This window comes from Delphinus delphis, chromosome 17 (genome assembly GCF_949987515.2).
Source record: "Delphinus delphis chromosome 17, mDelDel1.2, whole genome shotgun sequence".
NCBI lineage: Eukaryota > Metazoa > Chordata > Mammalia > Artiodactyla > Delphinidae > Delphinus > Delphinus delphis.
Genome location: NC_082699.1, coordinates 42,176,392 through 42,195,695, shown reverse-complemented (window position 1 = coordinate 42,195,695; position 19,304 = coordinate 42,176,392). Strand labels below are relative to the sequence as shown.

The 19,304-nt window shown below is 41.4% G+C and overlaps 1 protein-coding gene across 3 annotated transcripts in view; it reads right to left on the bottom strand.

Annotated features, from left to right (window-relative positions):
* Positions 1-17,297, bottom strand: part of MTDH (metadherin) — a 55,150-nt gene extending 37,853 nt beyond the window's left edge. For all 3 annotated transcript variants that reach the window (XM_059994944.1, XM_059994945.1, XM_059994946.1), the window contains exons 1-2: positions 16,588-17,297; positions 3,608-3,709 (exon numbers count right to left, since the gene is read on the bottom strand). In XM_059994944.1, coding sequence (XP_059850927.1) covers positions 3,608-3,709; positions 16,588-16,968 — 483 coding nt within the window. In that variant the 5' untranslated portion in view covers positions 16,969-17,297. The remainder of the gene's footprint in view (positions 1-3,607; positions 3,710-16,587) is intronic.
* Positions 17,298-19,304: the final 2,007 nt, after the last annotated feature.

Sequence of the window (19,304 nt, the reverse complement as noted above, 5' to 3'; positions counted from 1 at the left end):
ACAAACAATGTCTTAATTATTCTGAAAACAGTTTTGTCTTCTGGGACCCAACAAAAAGGTCCCTGGAACACCTTCACAGGGGTCCACGGACCATACTTTGGGAACTGCTACCTCAAAGAAATTGAGAGAGCATTACTTACTAGCTATGTGATCCTGGGCAATTCATTAAACTCTTTTCAATGAGCTGTATAAAAAAAATGACACTACCCTCCTCCCTGTGCATTAGGATTAAGAGATGTGAGAACATTTTGTACTCTGTGTAGCATCACGAAAATGTAAGAACTTGTTAATATTTATAATGAATATTTCAGTAGGACACCACTGACTTTGTCTAAAACAACCTGATGGTGACCAAATTTTATACGTTTTTGCTTTTGCTATTTTTCTTACTAACCATCTTTACACTTCTATCTTAATTCAGACCTTTACAATCACAGATGCAATGCTGATTTGTTAATCACAAATGTTGCTGCCAGCTGAGCATATCTAAGTTTTTATCATACCCCACCCCATCCTGACCAGTCAAACCTGTCTAGGGCTTTCCCTTGAGTCTGAATATGTTGTTTTATTTCAGCTGAACAATGACTGACTGTATTCATTTGTTTCTCTCCCCTGCCAAAATTGGCCTCCCCACTTCTACTACTCACTGAAATACCATCCCCATCCTCAAGAGTCCAATTAAGTCAATCTTTTCTGGCTACCCAAATAGGATAATCTTACTTCTCTGAATACCTGGCAGTCAAGGCCGCATGTTACCTGGTATCTTATCTTATGCTTGCCTTTCATTAACTAGACTGTAATCTCTCTGAGGGTAAGTACATCTTACATTTCTCCTTATTCTCTTCATCATCAAATAGCACAATGCATTCAGCCTGGCTAATGATCCAATGTATACTCTACTAGACACTAGCGTCAATGAAGCATTAACCTTCATATCCAAATGGACCTGGTAGCTTAACTTGCTTTACAGACCCAATATCTATAGCTCTTGTCATATACGGTTTTTAGACAGTTTTATCTATAAGGCTTACTCAAGTGACAGGACAAGGTATTCAATATCACTGCATATGGGCTTCCCTGGTGGCACAGTGGTTGAGAGTCCGCCTGCCGATGCAGGGGACACGAGTTCATGCCCCGGTCCGGGAGGATCCCACATGCCATGGAGCGGCTGGGCCCATGAGCCATGGCTGCTGAGCCTGCGCGTCCGGAGCCTGTGCTCCGCAACGGGAGAGGCCACAACAGTGGGAGGCCTGCGTACCGCCAAAAAAAAAAAAAAAAAAAAATCACTGCATAGAGTGCAACTGCTTTACGGGCAAACCGTATTTCTTAAAGTGCCTAATGTGGCTCTGAGAGGAAAACAAATACATGATAATATATATTTAGGTGCATAAGTAGACGTAAGATGTTTATTTACGAAAAAAGACAGTAAGAAGTCTTAAAAAAAACCACCACATATTTAAAACACACAAAAGCATACAGCACAATAGCATAAAAAGTTAACTGAAATGAGAGTCACCTGGACTGAACCAAGTTAAAAAGCATAAATTCAAGATGTAGGATTGCGAAAAGAAACATTAAGCGTGAGTGGTAGCATTTATTATTATGCAAAAAGTCAAATCAAATAGGCGACAAACCAAAGGTAGAAGCCTTGCACTAAAAAAGCAACGCAACTGAAAGGAGGTGGTTCTGTCAAGTGATTAAACAGCGCATGGGCTTTGGCATCAGAATGAGCTGGGTTCAAATCCCAGTTCAGAAACTACGTATGAACTTAGAGAAATCACACAATCCCTCTATGCTTCAGAGCCCTTATCTGTAAATGGGACTAATGCTATTTGCCTGGAAGAGTTTTTGAAAGGACCAGAAATAATACAGAGCAGTAAAAAAGCACAGACTTTGGAGTCAGGTTTGGAGTCAGGTTAGTCTAGGTTAGAACTGACTGTACTTTTAAAAGCTTAGGTAACTTAAGCCTCACGTTTCTTATTTGTAAGATATGATACCAACTCCTCAGCATTCTTGCAAGGATAATTAAAGTAACATGTATAAATATTCTATAAAGTTTTAAAAGTACACCCAGTAAGTGCTCAATAAGTTGTCCCTACTATAAGTAAATATATTCACTTATAATTAAATAATTATGTACGAAGTAAATATGTACGATATATACACAGACCTCACCTTGCACAGTGCCTGCCATGTTTTAGATACTTAACAAATGTCAACCATTATAATTACTTCCTAGCATAAGAGATTTCAGAATGATTTAAAACTTTAAACTATGGTTTTACATCCTGATACATACAATCTATATATAATTAATCAATCAGAGATGAATGGTAGTTGATTAATTATTCCAACTACAGATTTTTCAGGATAATTCAGGGAGTGGAAGCAGGAGTTAAGTATAAAATGCTCACTAGTAGAGAGAAAGCCCAGGAACAAGGAAACACTAGATGGGAGAAGTATACATCTACATTAAGCATATAAACTATTCACAGTGTAAATTCACAATCCCTAAATTGTATGCTTATTTGTTAATAAAAGTAATTTACTATTTATTTTTCTGCCAAAGGCAAAGTCAGACATATATTTAATTCTTTCCCACAACCATCCTTCATTTTAAGCCATCCTACCTGCAGCTGTCTTGGCCCTAGACCAATTTCACCGGGTTACAGGGCAGAATTGATCTCACCAGTTCTTCAGTGGTATTTTGAAATTATGAGCATTAAGAAACTGTACCAACCACTTCACACCACTACTCTACAGGGCTGGAGTTGTGGCACCTTGTTTCCTAGAAACCACTTACCTACCTGTGGTTTTTTGTTCGTTTTCCCTGAAAAGGAGCTATGCATGCAAGGGTTAAAAAAAAAGGGGGGGGGGAGGTTGCAACTTTTAATGTACCAAAAAGAATTAAATAAAAAGTCTCTCGCCCACAGCAGGAGGTACCACTGTTAACAGAGTCTTGTACATTTTGCCTACTTACAAACTAAATTAAGTCAAATAAAAACGGGATGGTTCTAACACTGGCAACTGGAAAATGAATAAAACCCCAGGAATGTTCCATTAACGAGGTATAATAGATTGTCTTATTTGAAAACTTAAGAGTGTACATCCAAACCTTTTAATAATGACCTGAGTACAGAATATTTTCCTTTGTTAAACAAATTCAAATTGTATCTAGTAAGTAGATGATTATGTCGCTGTCACAATAGAAATCTACATTAACACTTAATACCATAGAACAATTTTGCCAAGCTTTCCATGCCAAAAGTGCACTATTAACAAAGGTATCACAATTTTGTTTTCCAATAAGAGGTATGTTACATATCTGGAACCTTACTCATATAAAAGATGTTCAAGTCATGAATAAATTGTTCCTGGCAAAATGAAAACTTAATAATGTCACAGCAATGTTTAAAATACTTGGTGATACATCCCTCCTTAACAAACAAACAAACAAAACCAACTTACTTAAACCTCCACCACCCATCCATCGCTATGATAAATTCAGATTTTTAGCTTTCCTTAAATGGGGGTGTACATGTAACATTTTATATGTCACTCTCTTTATTAAGAGCCTTGCATATAATTTCACATGCTCCCAACTGACCTTTTCATTTTTCTTGTGTGTCTCTAATGGCTGCTTAGCTGCTGCACTCCGAGGAGTTCGGACGACCTCTTCCTCAGCCACTTCGATGGTCCGTCCGTTTGGCTGCACAGCAACAATAATGGATTCTGTTATCAAACTGCTTGGCAGAGCAAATCAAAGATTTGTACTCAGGACACAGAATATACAACAATCAAATTCTACCCCTGACCCAAATTAAAAAGATTTTTGTACAGCTGTGTTATCTAAGACTATTGTCCCTAGGAACTACATCTTGTAATATAATAAAGAATGAACTTATAAGCAAAACTGTACCACAAATTTATTTTCTGATTTCACCCAGGCATCAGTACCTCCAACAAAAAATAGTGGAATGGAAGCAGGAAAAAGAACTAAATTGTCTTTGCACTCTGACCACCAATTGGCTGTGTAATCTCAGAGTATTTCACTCGTTATCTTTGAGGTTTTTTCTACATCTATAAAAGTGATAGGTCTGATCTATTCAAAAGTCCACAAACTTTTTTTGGTAAAGGGCCAGACAGAAAATATTTTAGGCTTTGTGAGCTATGGAGTCTCTGTTGCAACTACAAAACTCTGCTACTGTAGCACAAAAGCAGCCATAGATGATATATAAAGGAATGAGTACCTCTGTGTTACAAAAAACTTTACAAACACAGGTGGAGGGCCAGATTTGGTCCATGGACCACAGTTTGTTGGTCTCTGTATTAGATAATCGCTAATGTCCCCTGTAATCTTACAATCTAATAGCTCTACTATTCTAGGATTAAGAAGCTTTACTAACCCACTGCCACATAAAAAGGCTACCTCAGTTTTCCTAACAACCCCAAAATAAAATGACAGCACTTAGAGGTGTTCATGAGTAGAATTAAGTCTCTGAACACCAATTCTGGCTTTTAATCAGAATCACCAGTTTGGGTTTTTTTTTTTTTTAAATGAAGCATTTCTGAGCCCCATCACCAGAAATATACTTAGATTCAGAACTTTGAAGAAAAGGGCCCAGGTATCTCCCAGGTATCTGTATTTCTAACCTCTTCTTTCTGGATCTTACTACTACTTTTCACTTGCCCATTCTTCTCATATTCAACACAGTAAGTTAGTAAATCAATATACTAGTTTAAATTGCTTTATTTCTACTTCTTGCAGAACAGATTTCCACCAGATTACTTATTACAGCGGAGTTATAGTAACAAAAACAGTATGAATGTTCAAAGTTTTTCTAATGTGACATTACCTGCATTTGTGCAAAATTATCAGGGATATGCAGTTGGAAAGCGAAACCATTAATATTCCAAAACCCAATCTGCAGGCTTCCCAAAGATTTATGGCAGAAAAATCCAAACAAAAGCTGTCTTTTAGCTGATTAAATTCCTAATTAACTCAAATTTAATATGCTGAGTCTTAAGCAACTTGGTAAAGTCAGACAGCTAATGTTGAAACCAAGTGTCCTCACTCTCGGTTTGGTTTTCTTTGCTCTGGGCTGTTTTGCCACAATGCTGTCTCTTCTCATTTCTCTGTGTTTATGTATATGGGGGGGCAGGGAGGGGTGGAGGAGACAATGCATTGAGAAAGGTCAGAAACCCCAGAAAGGAATTTGGGCTTAGAGCCATATCCACACCAGGAACATAAAACTTTATTTAATTCTACTTTCCCGTATCACCATCTTACTTGTCAGTTCTCGTATGCCATTTCTTATTTCAGACTAGTCAAATTTACTTTTTCTGATTTTCTGGGGTCATCCTCACCTTTCCATGTAAGATTTACTCCAACTGACCAATCTTACAGCTCTAAGTCCACAGTTTCCCTCTCTTCACGTGGCAGCTCACAAGCCTCACATCTATGAAACTTCATTTAACTAATCCCTTCAGCAAACTATCATAGTCACTTATATGATACCTCCATTTTACTCATGTAAATGACTAAATTGAGTCATTTTAATTTATATAGTAACTGTAAAAAGGTGAAATTAAGTGGTTAAAAACTATCTTAAAAACCGCTAAAAAGTTCAATGCAATTCCTTTGAGACAACTGCAAACAATGCTGATAGAGCCTCCCAAATGAAAGATGAAAAAAATCTTTCCTTCTGGACATATACAAAGTCTGAAGTCCTCAATCAGTGACCAGCAGAGGAACACTCAGTCTCCATTTCATAGGCTCTGCAATGATCAGCAAGCCAAAGGTGGTCCCACATTCCAACCTGTGCCAATTTTACTTCCTTCTTTGCAACAACTTATGTAGCGGCTAGAACTGCAGCTCTGGCCTATGCAGATTTCCCAATTTTCCACTAACTTTTGGGCTTTATATAGGTCTCATAACTATTGGGGTTCCGTAAGTCACCAACAGCTCCCCACAAATGCCTGACACCATGAAATAATAAGCCCCCTATCCCAAGGGAAAAGTCAACAGCATTCTTAGGTAGCAGGAAAAGAGGATACACTTTGATGGTTGTGCCTCTCCTTACCTATCAACAGCACTAATCTGATCTCTACTAGCTGGTCAAGGAAGCCTTGTCCTGGTAAAGCATTAACCACATTTAAATTAGCAAATCCCTAAATGGAAGCATATTATGTAGATCTGCTCACGTGAAAAGAACTAATCGCAAACTAACACTTCAAATCCAATATGACTTCCATGCTGGGTTTTACATGAAAGTATCTTCTCTGATCATAGAGACTTTATAATATATATGGTGCTGTTTCTACAGGTTAGAATTACATGGGCCTCTTGCTGTACCCCGGTTTAAAATTCTCTGGAAAATTCTGAGGTGTTCCCCTCCAGGGCCAACCAAAGTTAATTTTATATACAGCATGCAATCTATATTTTAAATTAGACCACCCCAAAATGTCCTTCAAATTTGGTGAAAATCAACCAGTAACAGAAAAATGATATAATCATTCTTTACATGGATAAACTTGTAGATAATGCCATGTCAGCCTTGTTATTAAACATTCCCTCAACTCCCATCCCAGATCCTTTTAAAAAATACATTCACAAAAGAACGTGTGTGTGTGTTGGGAGGGTGATAAGGCAGAATGAAGACACCTAGCTGACAATCAGGAAAATAAAATGGAGGAGGGGGCCACACAGCAGGGGAACAGGGTCTTATTTGATAACTACTCAATAAAATTCTTCACATTAGTCAATCTCCAATTTACTAATTTCATAAACATTTATTAAGTAATTAAGTACAAGGCATCACATAGGGACCTCAGGGTCAAGGACATATGAAAGGAATCTGCCCTCTGAGAGTTTTAAGGTTCAGAATAAGAAGATATGCTTAATAATAGACTTCTACTCCATTTGAGTGGCCTTTATATATCTGTTAAACTGATTCTAAATTGCAGAAGAATCTATAGCTAAGGTAAGCATATACAAGGTTTAACATTTGACACTTCTAAAATGAAAGCATTTAGAATCCTATTTCCACTTAGTTATATAAATTTTATTTTTAGCTACGAAATGGAAAAACCATGACTTCAAATTACTTGGAAACTTCTTAAGTTTATTTATTTATTTTTTAATTTTTTAAAAAAATTTATTTTAGGGGCTTCCCTGGTGGCGCAGTGGTTGAGAGTCCACCTGCTGATGCAGGGGACACGGGTTCGTGTCCCGGTCCGGGAGGATCCCACATGCCGCGGAGCGGCTGGGCCCGTGAGCCATGGCCACTGAGCCTGCGCGTCCGGAGCCTGTGCTCCGCAATGGTAGAGGCCACAGCGGTGAGGGGCCCGCGTACCGCAAAAAAAAAAAAAAAAATTATTTTATTTAGTTTTGGCTGTATTGGGTCTTCATTGCTGCGTGTGGGCTTTCTCTAGTTGCAGCAAGTGGGGGCTACTCTTTGTTGCAGTGTGTGGGCTTCTCACTGCAGTGGCTTCTCTTGTTGCGGAGCATGGGCTCTAGGCGCCTGGGCTTCAGCAGTTGTGGCTTGCGGGCTCAGCAGCTGTGGCTCGTGGGCTCAACAGTTGTGGCCTGTGAGCTCTAGAGCGCAGGCTCAGTAGTTGTGGCACATGAGCTTAGTTGCTCTGTGAAATGTGGGATCTTCCTGAACCCATGTTCCCTGCACTGGCAGGTGGATTCTTAACCACCGCACCACCAGGGAAGTCCACTTCTTAAGTTTAGAAACTAGAAGGGCAGTCTACTAACTACCAAAAAAAAAAGTGAAATATGAAAAGACTACGGGCTTTGGAATGGACAACCTGGGATTAAGGCCCAACTTCCATATTTAATCACTGTGACTTTAAGCATTTTCCTTGACTTAACCCTCAACTTCATCATCTGTAAATATGAAGAAAATATGTAACTTGTCTTATGTAACTTGTTAAAGTGACAGTAAATGAGAAAACATGTGGAAGCATACTTTACTTGCTCAAGAAACAGTTTCTCTCCTTCAATATCCTTTCCTCTCCAAAGCTATGATGACCCATAACCTCATCCCATGTTCCAGCACTCAAGTCATTTTTCATACTAGCAAGCTCAAAATAAACGTTAAGTCCTGGTGGTCAAGACAGCTAACAAACTGTACATGTATCCAATGGGCCCAATGCTCCAGACACAAATTCTTTTGGGAAGTTAACAGAATACAAATGATGAGTAAATGTATCCTCTCAGAGGCTAAAAATAGTCCAGGCTTGCTCTAGAGACATGTCATACTATCTTTCTTTTTTAAAAAGCTGCTTACAGTTTCACTGTTTTCTAAAAAAATTACACAATAATCATTCATGTTCATTCACTCAATATCCAGTAAGTGAACTCAGTAGAGTAATATGCAGAACCCTTAAAACCTTGAAACAAAGACAAGTGAGGCACGATTCCTGCCCTTGAGAAGCTTCGACCAAAGCAAAGGAAGAACACAGGTATACAATAGCACACACTAAAATAACAGACAGGGCTTCCCTGGTGGCACAGTGGTTGACAGTCCGCCTGCCGATGCAAGGGACACGGGTTCGTGCCCCAGTCCGGGAGGATCCCACATGCCGCGGAGCGGCTGGGCCCGTGAGTCATGGCTGCTGAGCCTGCGCGTCCGGAGCCTGTGCTCCGCAACCGGAGAGGCCACAACAGTGAGGGGCCCACGTACGGCAAAAAAAAAAAAAAAAAAGTCCACATAAAATAACAGACAAAAGATGTACTCTGCCTCCCCCCGCCCCGCCCTCCACCCGGCCCCATTCCCCAGCCTCTTTAAGGAGAAGAGTATGAGTTTTGAAGGCAAGCTGAGACCACGGTTGAATCCCAAATGTCTATCACCCTGGACAAGTTACTACTTCACCGGAGTCTTAATTTTCTTAGCTGGAAATTATACTGAGCATACAGGAAGCATAAGACTACATATTATGTCCATGATAAAAAAAAATAAAGGCAAGACATCATGGAAATTCAAGAGATATCATCTTTAGCTGATAGATCTAATAATTTCCAAGTATTTGCCATGTGCCAAGCACATGCATTATCTCATTTAACGGACAAGACTAAGTCTTTGTCAGTTTCTTAGTTTTAGTTGTGAAGAATGCTGATACATATTCAAGATAGAATAATTTCTTGTCATTTATGTGAAAACACAAATTGTGTGTTTTTTCCTGCCAAATGTTGTGCACATATCAATTACGTAAACTAAACATACACATAAACTACAGCTTCAGTCACAGTAATTTACCAACTTATTTTTAAATTCACCTCCAATTTTAAACTCCTAAAAACTAAGAGGATAATCTTACAAATATGGCCTATAAATCAAATTTGCAAAATCTTGCTATATATCCTGAGTTATTTCCTTTAGGGTAAAGATCCTTGTGCCTTCTCAACAGCTAGCCAAAACTAAATCCTCTTCAGGGATTTCAAAACATCTCTTTGTTGACTGCATCTGGGATGCTCAGGGCTACTTTTATAGGTTAGAGAGATGACATTCAATACCTATCACATGGCCAAATTATTCTAAAGATGATTTCTGAAACGGTAAATACAGTTTTGGTTTTCAAGGCTTTATGTCAGATGGGTACTGAGATAAGGATTACAGGTGATACAGCAGACACATATCCACGTAATTCTTTCTCAGATCCTGATGGATGCGTTCTGGAATACTGGCATTCTGTGGAACAGTTTGAAAACCACTAGCATAGCTGGAAAGAAAACAGAGTAAATTTAAAAACTGGAGAGGAATTCCCAGGTGATCCAGTGGTTAGGACTCGGTGCTTTCACTGCCAAGGGCCGGGTTCAATCCCTGGTCGGGGAACTAGGATCCCACAAGCCATGCGGCGCGGCCAAATAAAACTGGTCAGATAACACCAACTCCTCACAGAGATCCTATGATTTTGTTTGAATAGTAATAATAGTAACAATCATTTAAAAATGTTTTCAAGGCTCTCACAACCTTGAGAAGTAGTACATTCCTCAATAAAGCCAAAGTGCAACAAAAACAAGTGTTCGGAGGGTTTATTGCTGCTCTTGGTATTTAAGATGAGCATGACTATTTAAGGTCTTTTCTGTCAGAACTATTGAAGGTCTTTTCTGCAAGGCCTCTGGCAGAAGAAAATGACAGGATGAAAAAGTCCTGTCATGTAACCAAACAAATAGAGGCAAAATTCTGGAGATTCTGTAAAGGTCATTATAATTTTCAGCAGAAACTTCTGATTCTAAAAGTAAAATTTAAAAGCAATAAAGTAATTCACTGAGAAAATTAGATTTGTTCTCTGAATGCAATATAATATCCTGGAACATGCTATCAAAATGGGAGGTTAAAAAAAAATCAGAGAGGTATAATGGAAATAACAGTGAGTTCTTAGACTAGAAATCAGGATATTGTTTTGCCTTTGAAATGCCTTTGCTCTATGACCTTGAATAAGTCACTTAATCTCTCTGAAACTCAAGATTCCTTTTGGTAAAATCAGGAATGTTTGTTTTACCTATCACTCAAGATTTTTAAATCAAATGAGTATTCTTCTAAGAGTTAAAACTAAGGGGACTAGTGACTTAAAGGGAAAAAGAAAACCCTGTAGATGACACGTAACTTTAGTAATACCTGGGATGACATGGCAAAACTACCACCTATGAATAAAAGACATAATTCTATTGAGAATATCTTAAAAGACAAATTTATTTAGCCCCGTAACAGTTTAGATTATTCAACTAAACAGTGAGATGTCATTTTAGATACTTCATTCAGCATTTAGTTTAACAAATAATTATCAAAGGCTGTTATATGCCAGTCACTGCTTGCTATCCCATATCAAGGCTTATAATCTAGTGGAGAGAAAAGACCCTGAGCAAAAGTAAATGAATAAGTTACTAGACAATTTACAAACTACAATAAAGGAAACACATATAAGAGGTTAAGACAGAAAATAAAAGGGGATGCCTATTTCAAATAGGGTGATCAGGAAAGCATTTTCTGGGAAGGTGAGTTTTAAAAGTGAGATCTAAAGGCTGATTAGAACAGTGGGGTCAAGATGGTTCCAGAAGTGTTAATAACAGCTCATGTAAAGGTACTGGGTTGTGAGAGTTTGAAGAACTGAAAAAGATTACTATAGGTGAAGGTAGCAAATGAGAGGAAACCAACTCAAAACTGCTTAGGAAAAAGAGCAGGTGTTGGGCCATATAGGAAAGAAGTTTAGATTTTAAATGCAAAAGCTACTGAAATGTTCGTTTTAGACAAGATTGTGGTTTTTTTTTTTTAGCAGTACACGGGCCTCTCACTGTTGTGGCCTCTCCCGTTGCGGAGCACAGGCTCCAGACGCGCAGGCTCAGAGGCCATGGCTCACGGGCCCAGCCGCTCCACGGCATGTGGGCTCTTCCCGGACCAGGGCACGAACCCGTGTCCCCTGCATCGGCAGGCGGACTCTCAACCACTGCGCCACCAGGGAAGCCCCTGTGACTTGTTTCTAAAAAGACTCCTTACTAGGGTGTCGAGGAAGCACTGGGGGCAGCCAACAGGAGCTACTGCTGTACAAGTGAGTTAAGGTGATAATAGCTGGACTAAATATATGTTTTGGAGATAAAACTGATGGTACTTGCTGAAGGATTAGGATATGAGGTGAAGATGAGGAGGTAAGGAAAAGAGAAGAACCAAGAACGATTCTTAGATTTTTGGCTTGTATGACTGAAGGAATGGCAGAGTCATTTACCATTTATAGAAATGGGGAAGACTGGGAGAGGGCAGGGAATTATAAGCCCTGTTCTGGCGATGTTAAAGTTTTTGAGACAAACATCAGGTTTCTAATTGAAGAAATTCAGTGTACATCTAGACATGAGGTTTTGGAGATGAGAGGAATAGTCCAGTTACAGACACAGGCAAATAAACAGTTGATCACCACTATCTGAAGATTCCATATTGGAAATTTGCTTACTCACTAAAATTTATTTCTAACCCCAAAATCAATACTTGTCATTCTTGGGCATGCACATAGCTGTGAAAAGATCTGAGTCATCCTACAAGCACATTCCCAGGCAATGCTCTGCCTTCTTGTTTCAGCTCATAAAAAATATAAAATAAACATAAAAAAAGAGAGACTAACTCTAGCTGGAGAGCTAGAGAAGGCTTTATAGTAAAGGCAGCAATGTAGCTGGGCCTTGAAGGATAGGTAGAAATTGGTAGAGATACAGAAAAAACAGGCCTTTTAGAAAAAAATAATATGAATAGAAAAAGATAATATGAATAAAGAGACACTGACGTCTAGCTAATGGTAATGTCTTAGGGGTAATGGTATGAGATAAATCTAAGATGGGGTTAGATCATGAAAAGGCTTGAGTGCCATGTCACTGGATCTTATTCAGCAGGTGCTGAGGAACTACTGAAAAGATGTGAACTTGAAAGTCACATGATCAGAACTGGGCTTTAAAAGATTTAGCTGGCATGAGTGCGTAGAAAGGATTGGCAACAAAGGGACTGGAAACAGGAAAACCAGTTAGGATGCTTAGGACAGCCTAAGCAAAAGGTAATAAAGTCCAAAAGCAGGGCAGTGGCAGTGAAACTGGAAAAGAAGTAATGACTACAAAAGACACAGCATACTATTAGAATGATTTATTGGCTGTAGAAAGATGGACCTTACAAAATTGTAGCCAGATGAGGCAAACACAGCCATTTTCCACTGTAAAAATAAAAAGGTGGCTCACATGGAATTTACTAGGCATGAAAAATAGGAGTATGTTGCATAAATACTTTGGTGGGACATCTTACTATATTATGCATTCAATAATTACTTATTGACTGCCAGCACCGTGCAAGGTTATACAGTAGCAAACAAGACAAAACACTACTCTTTTATTTACTGAGCTTATAGATATTAACAATCGCACTATGGCAAATCTTTATGAAAATTCCTAAACTAATATGAAAAAAACTTGTCCACTAAAATGAGTTTTCTTTGACGATGATCTTGGTTACCTGCTTCCAGTTGAAATTCAAAGCAACAATTGTTAAGGATCAGTTATCTGAGATCTTACATCCATCCATATCACTGCACAGATTAAGTCAAGCAAAAAATATTTACTGAGTGCCTATTTAACACTCACAATGAACTAGGTGTCATGAAAAATACACGTATGAAAACAATGATTTCCAAAAATGCCAAGAGCTAAGCCCAGTGAAAAGTGCTGCCCCCTTCATCACTCCCTTCACTTTTAACAGGGGAACAAACTGCAATTCATGCCCCCCAAAACTTATGGCAAGAAATTAGGGGATAAAAAGCAAACTGATATAAGAATTAAAAAAAAATGCTTATGAATAGATTTTAAAAAGCTAAACAACATCTATTCTACAAATAAAAGAAGGCAACTAGAAACAAATTTTGAAAATTCGAGTTGTAAAATTTGGAATGATTTAAGAGAAAACTAAAAAGGATGGACTGAAAGGACGAAAATAAAATATTTAAACAAATATGGAATGTCCTTTTAAAAAACTGCAGTAGTTGACATCACTGATTCCACTTGAATCAGAATTAAGTATATCTTAAAATGTTTATCAGAATGATGTAGTAATAAAAGATGGATCATAAGATTAAACATGACTCCATTTAGAAATCTCTCTTATACTATGGATCTTACGGCCCTATTGCAGGGAATGATTTTCAAACTCATAGGCAAGGGAGCTTGTTAAAAATGCAGATTCCCTGAACCCAGTTCCACAGATTCTGAATTTACAAGATATGTAGTAGGACTCAGGAATCTACACCATTTAACAAGCATTCGAAGTAACTCTATTGCAGGGACTTCCCTAGTGCTCCAGTGGTTAAGCCTCCATGCTTCGAATGCAGGGGACGCTGGTTGGATCCCTGGTCAGGGAACTAGGATCCCACAGGCCGTGTGGCACGACCAAAAAAACCCCCAAAGTAAGTCTATTGCAAGTAGTTAGGGTTAACACGCTGAGGAATCCTGCAGTGTTTTAACTCAACTAAGATCTTCAATTTATAAACAAGATAAGCTAATCGGAGCATGGTTAAATGCCTTACTCAAATTTAGAGGTCCTAATTCCTGCCAGGCTGACAGAGTTAAGTCTTCCTCCCCTGAGCCATTGCTGTTTCTTCAGTCTCTCCCACTATCCTGCTCCTCCCCACTTTCAAAGTCAAATTCTGTGATAAGGTTTTTCCTGGCCACCTGGGCCCACACTAGGGTTTTCTGATATCTTTTTCCACAACTGGAATAAGCAGCTCCCTGGGGAAAAACTAAGCTTTTACTTTTGTATTTCCTTCACTGTGAGACATATGAATATTGTTTTCCTTTTTACTGCCTTCAATTTGCAAGCAGTATCCTGCTTTTCCCCAAGTAAATATTTAGCACAGTGCAAACCATATGAGTACTAACTAAATAAATGGAAGCTTATATTTCTTAACCCTATAAAGCAGTGTTTTTCTAACTTTGGGTCACGCTTCATAATCAAATATGAAACCAATTTAGTGGGTCACAAATATCATTAAAGAAAAACAAATAGAATAGTTTGATATATGTGTGGGGGGTATTGCAATGTAAAATGTTTTCACTGTAGGTTGCAAAAACATTTGAAAGCCAGTTTTGTGCTGATGAACTTCTCCAACACAACTTTACCATTAGGTAGGCAAATACGTTTTCTCACGTGATTAACATTCAACCACTCCGTTAGTCTTCCCATTCTCCACTCCCCAAAGATAATACTGGATTTATTTATTCATTCCCCTTTCCTTAACTCAAATGAAAAGGAGAAGGAATAAGTACTAAGTTTGATAAGCATATTTCACAGCTCAAGTTCCAAAGGAGCCTGTCTGTGTTTCTTCTTCAGATGGGTCATCCAAGTGTTGTGATGCACTTCATGTGGGCTCTTGGAGCACCTGTCTCTTGACCCAAGTCTATCTGAAATTCCAGACGTCCCAAACAGGGCTTTGAAATTTTCACACCCTGCTTCATCCACACTGGTCCTAGGCTTATTTATGTATGTGTTTTTTTCAAGATCACCTTCTTTCCTGTCTTGGAGCCAGGTTCTTTATTTCCACCATAACATTACTTTCTGGTAATCCTTGATACTCTCTACAAGTTTAAATATAATTACCTATGTTCCAAGTCACTTGTATTTTCTCTTTTCCTAACCTAAGGTGGTATTCACACTGACAAAGTTGTATCCTTTTCCAGGTCTTGCATGTATCTTGCATCCTCTTAATCAGCAAGTCTAATCTAGACCTAATAATGCAGTAACTGTGACCTGTCACATCTCTACTACAACCTTATCCTTTGTACTGTTACCAACCATACTCTCATTACTTTAGCTTCAACTCACATCTCACTTCCTCCAATAACTTGCCTAAATGCCTCCAATGCAAATAGTCTCCCACTCTCCAACCCTCATTTATACTGCTCACACCTCTACAGCACCTGTCAGTCTACAAAATTTTAGAATTATTTTTGAATCTGTCTCCTGTATTAGTTTCCATGCCTGACTTTAACTCTCGCTGTATACTTCTCAGTATCCAGCAAAAATCAGAGCGCAGGTCACACAGTATTGTACTTTATCGTACTGAAAAAGGGAAGAGCTAAATCCAGTGGCTATAAAAATAGGTTAGGAGCTGCTTCTCATTTTGCACACCCTCCATACCCTGTTCAACTGCACGGTACTTTCTTTTTTAAATGAATAAAACCATGAACGTTCCAATGGGAGAACCGCGGGGAAATGGCCATAAAGGCCGCAGAAATGAAACGCGAAGGCATGCTAAAACAGCTGTGATGCTCTCTGCATTTCCACACGTGGCCCGGTAAATCGGTGCCGGAACGCCTCGCGCAGCCTGCGCCTTTCTGCTCTGTCATCCCTTTACTCTATTTCAAAACGCCCACACCGCTCCGCCGAACTAGCCTGAGCGCTCTCTCGGGGGGCCCCGGAGCCCCGAGTACCCGAGAAAACAGACCCCCCTCTTGCCTTGCTCCAGGTCCGGCCTCCACTTGCCACAGGCACCGGAATGAGAGGGGGCCACCGTCTCCCTTCAACAGTCCCAACTAAAATGGAAGCGCGTCCAGACCTGGGTACCTTTAAGCCTGGAGTCAGCCCCGGAGTCTGCAGGCCGCCGTATCTCCCCATCTCAGTGTGACCTGAGCCAGGCTCTGCCTCCCCGGCGCAGTCTTGCCACAACTTCCCCACCGTCAGGTCCCATCAGCCTCCGCACACACATGCAGCCGACCCAGCAGGCCTCGGGGACGTTGGCATGTCGTTCCGGCGGTCAAGGTTCCCGAAAATGACCTGACCGCCGGGCGCTTCTATTTAAACATACCCCACACTGTCTAACTTCCTTCCTCTACACTCATCTTCCCCACCGGTCCCATGCTTCCTGAGTTTCCACCGTTCTCCAAGAAACGTGTCCACCGATCACCTCCTCCGCCTGGGGAGACTGCGTCCCGGCTCTCGACTAACCTCACTCTTTTCCTTTTCCATTCCCGGCTGGGGCGGCTCGCGTTTGGCCTCCCGCAAGCTCGAGGAGCTCCACGCTGGCCCCTCGCCCCTACTCTCCCGCCACTCCTCCCCTACTCACTTTGGGCTTCTCCGGCAATTTCTTCCGGTTCTTCTTCTTCTGCTCCTCGCTCCTGAGATTCTTCAGCACGCCTAGGTCGTCAGCGGCCGGGCCCGGCGCGGCCGCCGCCTCCTCCCGCTTGCGAGGCGGGCTCCTCCGCTTCTTGCGGGCGCCGGCGCAAGCCGCGGCCCAGCCGTAGCCGAGCAGGAAGAGCAGCAGGAGCCCGAGCGCGCCCATGCCCACCAGGATCACCCAGCCCGGGTACCGTTTCGGCTCCAGCCCCAGGTCGAGGCCCAACTCGGTGCGCAGAAAGCCTAGGCCGACCGAGAGCATTTCCTGCAGCCGGGCTGAGCCCTCCTCGGCCTGCTGGGCCAGCTCGTCCAGCCAGCTCCGTGTAGCCATCTTCCCTCCCGTCAGGGGCACTCGCAGAATGACGCCGGGGCGCAGAGACGCCGTGGAACAGTCAAGGGAAGCAAGGTAAGGCCAGGCCGGACCGCCTCAGGCCGAGCGCATTGCGGCCGCCCCTCGCGCCGGAGCCGGGGATCGGCCGCTGCCGCCGCCAGGAGGACAGGGGGCTCCCAGTGCCCCCCGTCAGCCTCACTCCGCCGCCGCCAGGAGGAGGGGGGCGGCGGGAGGGAGTGTCTCCAGCGGCGGCCGCTAAGCGGCGTCTCCGCGCCAGGGCCAGGCCCCGCTGTCCTCCCTCGGCGGAACAATGGCGCCTCCGGCCGCGATCCACGCAGCGAGCGTAGACTAGGAGCAGGGCAGCGGGTCACGTGGACGCCGATGGGCGGGGCGTGGGGTGTCACGTGGGCGCGGGCGAGGTCGGGCGGGGCCGGAGCCGTTAGAGCTAGCGCGCCGCGGCTGCAGTTGGCGGTGACCCTTTCGGGCCTGGTGGCGGCGCCGAGCCTTGGGGATCGGTGACTCTGGGCGGGTGGCTGGGAGGGGTTAACCGGAGGAAGTCTTTGCGGGATGGCTGGTGGCCCGGAGCTAGGAGACGTGGCGCTTTGAATGAGTCCAGGGGAGGGGCTCTCGGCGAAGCCTGGGGGTTGTGGGGTGTGGAAGAGGGCGAAGAGTGAGGAACCGGGTCACGGGGTCTGGGTCAAAATTGCCCTAGTAGCTCTCTTTTCTCCATTCTGTTTCTGGTAGTGGTGTCGGGGTGGAAGCGGCTTTTTCTCCCTGGGTCACCGGAAACTAGATGCTTCCAGGTGGGCTCAGCCGAGTCTGAAACCGGTCACTCTTCTTTGAGCGCGTAGGTTTAGTTCACAAATTGGGTTTGTCTCTTCACGGCCAACTTACCCACCTTGCGTGTCTACCATTTGCCTGCCTGGGTAGGGCGCTTTTACGTGGTTTCTCTCCTTCGCTCTTGCTCTCGCTGGTATTAGTCGCCAGAATTCAAAAGTTGGAAAGCCCGTGGGCAGTATTCTTTTCCTACTCGTTTGTAGCTTTAATAAGAAATAAGAGGCATACTGGATTGTGTTTTACATGTAGAGGTAGATTCCTTGTTGCGTTTTATTTTAAGCTTTTGGGCAAGATCACAAAAGGAGTTTGCAGAATTCTGGGGGTTTTTTTTGCTGTGTTGACCATATCTGGGTAGCGTTAGTAAGAAATGAATTTTCAGATCTCAGTTACAAAGATGGTATTCGGGGCTGCCGTAGGGTTTTCAAGTTACATTTCCCTGTAAGGAAACTGGTGTTTTATCATTAAATGATAATTAGCATGTAAGCAAGTGTCTTAAGTGAACTAAAAACAGGCTTTCTCAAAGAATAGAAAGTAAATAATTGGTGATTATTTAATTGGTAAATAATAAAAATAAACTGCTACTCTTGCGAAGCTTTATACAGACTTATAATTAAAGGTTGTGTAAATTACAAGGCCAAAACTTAGAAGATGTCATTGGAACTACTTCATCTCTAAAAGGTTCCAAATTCCACTTATGTTTATGAAAGTAGATTTATCATTCTACATTTATGTTTTGGTTCCACAGACATGAAGGATGATGACTTTCCTAAGAAGTTCCACTGCCCATTCTAGGTTAGCACCTGTGGATTTATGAATTAAGCTATTATACAATAATAGTAGCTGGGTTTGCCTGTTCTTTTGGCAGCCTAGCAAGTATTGATTATGTAAAATCCTGTCATCTTTCTTTTTCCGTGACTCTCCTTTGATCTTAAAAATAAAATGTTTATTTTGGTAATACAGGTATAATCATTTTTCATATATAACTTTGTAGTCATCTTTTTAAGTTTTTATTTTAAGAACAAAAATGGAGTCATACACTGTTTACTGTTTTGCATTTGATGTGGTCATGAACATTCATGTCACTTGATAAAGCCCACCTGATGAAGCTCACCAGGAACATACCAGTAGCCCCACAAAGTTAGGTTTATTAACTTGCAGCAGAATGAAGTTTAGGTAAAATTTAAAGGAAGGAATGCTTTGAAAGACAAAGCAAGCTGTGTCTAAAAGAGTTACTATCAGGCCTGGCCTAAGTAAACTCAGAATCCTAATTCCTTGGACATGGCAAAGTTAAGAGAAATATAAAACGTCATTTCTGAAACCTCTTTCCTGGAGGCAACTGGGTTGGGAATGAAAACTGCTTATTCTGAGAGTCAGAGTGACCCATACAATGGAATACCACTCAGACATAAATACATGCAGCAACATAGGTGAATCTCAACATAATTACGCTGAGTGAAAGAAGGTGAAAGAAGCCAGGCAAAAAAAGAGTATGTACTGTA